The sequence below is a fragment of the Nicotiana attenuata genome, unplaced genomic scaffold (genome assembly GCF_001879085.1).
Source record: "Nicotiana attenuata strain UT unplaced genomic scaffold, NIATTr2, whole genome shotgun sequence".
Classification (NCBI taxonomy): Eukaryota; Viridiplantae; Streptophyta; class Magnoliopsida; order Solanales; family Solanaceae; genus Nicotiana; species Nicotiana attenuata.
In genome coordinates this window covers 360707-368130 of record NW_017670563.1, presented here as the reverse complement: position 1 = coordinate 368130, position 7424 = coordinate 360707, and the positions used below count along the sequence as shown (strand labels likewise).

Sequence of the window (7424 nt, the reverse complement as noted above, 5' to 3'; positions counted from 1 at the left end):
AGGAGGTGCATCAGACATATGATCATTACATGGTGGATGGAAAAAGATCATAATCATATTCATAAACTGATTCTCCAAATATCACCTGGGTGTTATCGTTTGGCAGATTTGGAAAGCAAGATGTTCGAGTAGATATGAAGGGGCGAGGAAGTCATCTAATAGAATTATCTTGCGTACCACCCAACAAATTAATATAATTTCTCATAAGAAATTCCCTAGAATCCCTCCAAAAAAAAATTAAAAAAATAAAATACAAGCGTTGAAGCAAAGTAAGAATTGTAGAACAAAATCGTTTGCTTTGTAGTTTACACTTTGCAGACAAAGGTTTAAAGTGTATTTGTTATTTAGTAATAAAAGGCAAAGAGTAAAGATTATGAAATTGGGATAAACAATTAGAAAATACCTTTGGCTTTTGAGATATTTAATTGAAAATATACAATGAATTAACTTTTTGATGTTTAAGTTGATTATAAAAGATTTATGAAGAAAATTTGGGTCAAATTTGAAAAAGTTCTCGGGGCTTATGCCCAACTGAATGCCCAGAATGTTGGGGCTTACGCCTATGCGAACGTTTGGAATGTCTAGGCTTATCCCACTGACATTTACGCACCGTCGGTACGTCTCGGTGCGTTTTTGATACGCCTCCCCCCATGGCTCGCCCAAAAAACACCTTTTAAAACACTGATATAAACAGAATGAAATAAACGTTTTGGGGCATCCAGATAAGGAGATCGATTGATAGTGTAACATAAAATGGTGATCTGGCAAATGAAAATAACCTTTAATGAATTGCTATATTAACCACAATTTCAAGCGTAAACCAAAATAAAAAATCAAGTAAAAGTAACTAATTCACACTCCATTCTTGTCATTAAGAGCTTCGCATACAAATGCCACTAAAGTTATTGAAACATACAAATACATATAAATGATACAACACGTCTAAAACTGAAGCTGATCAAGAAGCTCTTCTTTTATTAATTTGATAAATCAAAATCCAACGACCCAAGCCAAAAGAAAAACGCCCAACACAATCCACATTTCACACCATATCCAAATACAAACTTCACTTAATACTAGAGAAGCAACAACCTTGTTAAGGAAATTCACATAAATTTCGAGGTTCGAACACAAAAGTCCACTAACCCAGCTGAACTGGTTAGTGTTGAAAGTAATTCCCACGAACTGAGAACAGCAACGTAAATTAGTGTCCCTCACCTGAACCACTGCCACTACCTTCAACCAATCCTCCACCTAATCCAGTACCACCACTTCCTATATGCTCATTACTTCCACCAATACCAGTACCCAAACCCCCTAAACCGCCGCCCCCACCGCCTGCACCGCCGAGCAACCGCCTTCCTAAATGGTCATTACTTCCACCACCAGAACCACTACCACTACCACCATGCAATCCTCCACCCGTTCCGGTACCAGCACTTCCTAAATAGGGACTACTTCCACCGGCACCAATTCCTCCGCCAAATAAACCGCCGCCACCACCGCCTGAGCCACCTGCACCAAGCAACCGCCTGCCAAACATGTCAGCAGAAACCATGCCACTGATAAAAACAATTAAGAGAACAACTCCAAGAAAACGAGCTGAGAACCCCATTATATTACAACTTTAATATGAACCAAGAATATTTATGAAAAAGAAGAAGGAGAAATAAAAATGATTGATTAGTCAAGAAGCCTTGGAATGAGAGAATGCACTTCTATCGGGAAGTATATATAGTGTTAAAACTAATGACCATTTCCTTTTCACTTTTCAGTAGTCGACTAACATGAACATTTTAATATTGACCATGTGTGTCACGAGGTGTCAAATAATTATATCATTGTGAACTAAAATATGCTACTATTAAAGATGGTAGGCAATTATTTTAATATTGTATATAGCTTCTAACTGATATAGGAATCCGTGTTCAGTTAGTTTATGATTATAATCAAGGATAAAAATACCTATGCTCGTATATAGTCATAGTGGCTTCCCACGAACTATGCAACTATCGATGGATAAATAGGCCAGCAATTTGCAGTTGTCAATAACATGATTTGATGAAGATTGTGATGAAATTTCAACTCATATCATCATATTATTTAAAAGTTTTCAAAGAAAAATTTTATGGTCTAGTAAAAATCATAGATATTTACGGGAAAAAAAGGTTAGGACGTATGTAGCTGAAAAATATGAAGTTAGTATAAAACTCAATAAATCTCATGGATGGTATCTAAAAGTTAGGACATAACACCCTTTCACATCCAAGTATGTTGGTTCCAACTGGACGCCTTCTAAGGTTGTGAACGTCTTATTTAGTTGTTTAATTCGAGTGAAATAATTGTAAGATGGATAACATGTAAATGATAGAAGTATATGCATAATTGTAAGGATAATTAACTATTACGATGACGTGGTCCTTCAACGTGTACACAAAGTTAGAACCATTCGTCTCAGCCACAATTCTTCAATAGCTAACATTTTTGGATATAACTTTTGCTTAAATAGGATACTTTTGTTAAAATCTTTATTAAAGATGTATACATAGTAAAACTAGAATTCAGTTATTATAAGAGTTTGAAGTTTCGTTTTAAAGGGTGTGTTTGGTACGAAGGAAAATGTTTTTCATGGAAAATGTTTTTCTAGAAAATGTTTTCATGGAAAATGAGTGGTTTTATCACTTATTTTCTCTTGTTTGGTTGGTAAGTGGAAAATACTTTCCGGAAAATATTTTCTATTGTTTGGTTAGAGAGTAGAAAATAGTTTTTTTTAGGAAAATATTTTTTATGCAACTCTCCTCACCCCTCCCCCTCCCCCTCCCACCTCCCCCCACCCCTCCCCCTCCCCCCACCCCTTCCCGAAGTCTCTAAAAATTGACACAATCTAAAGGAACTAATGTGATGCTTTACTTTTACGCAAAAACCGCGTATTTTCGACCCCGTAAACTTTATAATTTCTAAACCCGTAAACTTCTAAAACAACATAAACCTCTGAACTCATAATTTTTTGGAACTTGTAAAATTTTGAGCCTTTAAATCGATAAATAATAAAATTAAAAACTAAAAAATATATTTTAATTTTTTTTTTTGGGGGGGGGGGGGGGAGGGGCAGGGGAGGGGAGGACAGTAAAACGAAAAAAAAACAAAAAATTTAAATTACAAAAAAAAAGTAAAAAAAAAATTGTGCCGTGGGGGATGGGGGGTGGTGTGCAGAAAAATGAAAAAACAGAAATTTGAAATTGCAAAAAAAAAAAATTTAAGGTAAAAAAAATTTTTTTTTAGCGGGAGGGGGGGATAGAGGGGTAGTAGGGTGGATGGTAACGGAAAAACTGAAATTTAAAAAAAAAACCTTTTTTGGAAAGGGGGTGGGGTGGGTTGGTGAGGGTGAGAAAGGTTGAGGAGGAGCTTTGGAAAATGTTTTCCCTTCTTTTGATAAGGAAAACATTTTTCTCCAATTGGAGGAAAATAAATTGATAAGGAAAATGTTTTCCAAAACATTTAAGCCAACCAAACATGGAAAAATTGAAAAAGAGAAATATTTTCCTTCGTACCAAACACACCCAAAATTTAAAATTGATAAAGTTGAAGGCATGGTTCCGCTTTGATCACGAGCATAACTATTACGAAGAGCTTGCTCGAAACATATCTCTTATCAAATGAATTTCTTGTGGTCTTTGAGTCTAGTCACTAGTGATCTTCAGCACTTTTTTTATTATTTTCTCTCTTTACCACTAACTTTCAACCACCTGTTGGTGGCTTTATTTTTTTTTTTTTTAATTTATTTATTTATTTTAAATGCAAGGGCGGAAAAAAAAGCCAATACCAAACTCACAAAGGAGATCATACAAAAAGGTACGATATAAAACAAAATACCATGTCTCATATTTGGTAGTTGCATAGTTCATGGAAAGTCACAAAGACTATTTTATTTCTAATCATGCATTGCTTAATTCCATAAGATCTTTTATAATGATCCACTTAATTTCTTAATGATTCCTAAGCAATATAAAATTATCTGCCAACTATTAGGGAAGAAATCTCATATTATTGTATCAGTTTATAAAACTCACAATGGTGCGAATATTTCAAACTTACTAAAACATGCTTAATTAAACTGTCACTGTGATTTGACAGGTGAATATAAAAAAAGTGACCATTTTAACGCTATATATACTTGACTAGAGAACTGCATTCTCTCATTCCAGTTCTTCTTTGATGTTTTATACTTCAATACCCCACAAGAGGGGGTGATTTGTGTGGTACCCAATTTTTCGCTTAATCTGATTATAGAAGGACCTGGTTCTTCTATGTGTTCCAACTACTACTGTTGCGGAATAATAAGTACAGAAATTAAAGAACACAAAGATTTTACGTGAAAAACACCTTGCTCAAAAGGTGAAAAAACCACGACCTACTTTCCAGTAGGATTTTCCCAAACTCTCCACTAAAATCACTGAGCCAAAAACTACATTTACAAAAAACTCTTTTGTAAACCTAGGATTAACTCTAATCCCGTTGTAGCACACAACCTCAACTGTTGCGACAACTTCAAGTTAACTCTAACTTGAAAACTCGAGTACCTAATACAATTGCTTCTAGATAAGCTGAAAGGTACAATATAAAAACCACCTACTACAATTGAACTAGAATAAAAGATAGACTTGGAACTGGTTCTTCTATCTGGTTCAAGTAGCTTCACGTTTGCACGCTTGAATCACACACAAATTGATTGCAAAATTGCCTTGCTATTTTGCTCTCAATTTAAGTTTAACTTCTGCTTATGTGCGTTACCTGTAAAAGAGAACAACAATGATATTTATGGAGTTAGTAAATAGAGATTTACTAGAATTCTGATGCTACTCTTCCATGGTGGAAGAGTTCTAGTTGAACTCATCCTCTAACTCTATCCATCTCTTAAGCAGTGTTCTCTTTGTGTAAGGAGTCTTTCTCCTTATCCAATATGCAACCTTTTCGATCATGATCAGGAGATGTCACTTCTGGTAAGTTAGATTTATCTCCTTCACGTGCATCTCACATGCTTGATCTGATCATATATGTGCCTCGCAAGGATGGACCTGGTCCATGTCTGAGTTCCTTTGTCAGTCTTCAAACCTCACTTTTACTTGGGCCAACAAATTCCCCCTTTTTGATGATGACAAACTCTGTGCTTTCCACTCACTTAGGCCCTGTCAGAACTCATCTTATTCATCAATGCAAAGTTAGAGAAATTTTTTACTTATCATCAAGGACCGGGTTCATTAGGTTATAAGCATCACTTATTCAGAATATAAAGCACAATATCTTTTCCCTCTTTTGGCATCATCGAAAAGTTGCATAAACACAGTGTGATTACCAGAATTTTAACAATTACTCATGGCCACCGGGCAACTGCAAGTGCAATCATGGATTAATTATCAGTAATCAACCAAACACATTCAAGCTATCAAGGAAATATAAACAGTCAACAAGAGCAAAAACAGTAAACTTCATTGATAGGGAATATGATTCTACGACAATCCACAAAAAGAAACAAAAATAGTCAAAACATGAGCAAAACACGAAAAATCCCTAATCTGGGTCACTGAAAAGGTCTTGACAAGGTTCAGGAAATGAAGGCTAAAGATCTTAAGGCTTGAAAGAGCTGGAGGGTTGGGTTTTGGCTTGGAGAAGGTGCAGCATATTTTGAAGAATGCCATCATTCTTCTCCTTTTTCTTTGTGAGCTTAGTTCTGAGAGCATCTCTCTCGGATTCCACCTCTGCTAAACGAGCCTTCAACCAAACTATCTCACCATCCTTTGCTCCACTCTCCTGCACTAGAGCTCTGACCTTGCTATTGATATGTGTCTTTTTAGGTGAACCGGGTTCATTGGGAATGGCATTGACCTCATAGTCACAAGCAATCAAAGTTTTGATTCCAAAATGGTCTTTGCTTGTGGCCATCTCCACTTCTTTAGTGGCACCTTGCATCGATCCAGAACAGTAGTCGGAATAAACCCATAAGGGGTGGCATGGGCGTTGGAGCCATTGATAACCCTGTCTAGTAGCTTGATAATAAATGCAGGCCAGTTGATCTGCCTGCCACTTTCATGACACTCCATCAACACCAAGTCCATGTAGTTAGCAATGTGTCTTCTTTCTTGCCTAGGCAGCAGACACTTGTTGACAAATTCAAATAGGACCTTGTGGCAGGGCTTCATTTCACTTTTATACACGACCTTGACATCATTCACATCCAGGACATCACAAAACCTTCTAGTGATGGCAGGGGCAGTAGGAAGGGAGTCCAGACTTGGCCATTTTTGCCTTGTGTAGTCATCATACCCTTCAGAAGGGATGTCAAGGATCTCACCCAACTCCTTTGCATTCACTTGAACTCCTTTCACTTGACTGGTAACTCTGCCAGCCTTGACCTCTGCATTTGCCATGAACTCAATGATCTCAGTCCTGGCCAGCCTACCATCCAATTGAAGGACCAGGTCCTTCCAACCCTGAGCAGCAAGAGCATCAATTAATCGAACCATCCCTGGTTCCTCCAAATCCTTCAGAAGTCTACCCTTCAAAATGTTTCTTTTTCCAAATTTGGCCAGCTTATCTTGTTCAGCATCAGATTCACTCTCTTCTTCACCACTCCATTCCTCCTCCTTAGTAATTCTAACTTGCTTGGTTTTCACAGTAGATCTTGTCCTCTTGGCCAATGAAGGTTCAGCAGTCTTAGACACAGATGTGTGTTCTTGGGGGTCTAAACCTCCACAGTCGTGTGTTCTTCATGATGGACCTGTTCCATCTCATCCACATCAACAGCCTCAACAGGCTCTGCAACCTTAGCTTTCCCTTTATCCATCCTCTTCTTCCTGCTTTTTCCATGGCCTTTTGTAACTCATTCTCACTCTGCTTCACCATGCTCCTAGTGGCCCTTCCCTTTGGTAGGGGAATCTCAGCAGTTGTTGGAGAAATAGCCTTTCTTTTCTTGGTAGTTTTAGTAGTGCTGGGAGCCTTTGGTGTTGGGGTTCTCCTTTTCTTGGGGTTATAACTAGCACCCACTTTCTTCAGAAGGTCTGCTAGGGTCTCTTCAATAGATGAACCGGGTTCATCTGTGATCGCTGCCGACTCAACACTACACTAAGGTAGGAAGAGCGGGTCGCAACAACTTTTACCCGAATAGTGGTTCGGGATCAAATTTCCACAGGGAGCTAGTATTAGAGTTGTAATGTCTGTTTAGTCTAGAATTGCGGTTGTGCTTCTAATATCACTTCAAACATCTTTGGTTTTGATTTCTATATCTACCTTTATAAAGCTAATGATTGAAACTAAATTATGCTACGGGAATATTTCTAAGTTGTAATTAATATAGAGAAAGGCACTAAGGTCGTGGCATTGCCTAGGTGGCTAATTAACGAGTAGATGCTACTAAGGATAGATTGACA

The 7424-nt window shown here is 37.5% G+C and overlaps 1 protein-coding gene across 1 annotated transcript; it reads right to left on the bottom strand.

The window, feature by feature from the left end:
• Positions 1–763: 763 nt before the first annotated feature.
• On the bottom strand, positions 764–1718 carry LOC109241008 (glycine-rich cell wall structural protein-like). The gene has a single exon (XM_019407715.1). The coding sequence runs from the start codon at positions 1613–1615 to the stop codon at positions 1205–1207; it is 411 nt and encodes a 136-aa protein (XP_019263260.1). The 5' UTR covers positions 1616–1718; the 3' UTR covers positions 764–1204.
• Between the last annotated feature and the right edge of the window lie 5706 nt (positions 1719–7424).

What these genes read in the sequence shown, in the direction of transcription:
- LOC109241008 (XM_019407715.1), bottom strand. Translation starts at nt 1,615, where the DNA reads ATGGGGTTCTCAGCTCGTTTTCTTGGAGTTGTTCTCTTAATTGTTTTT.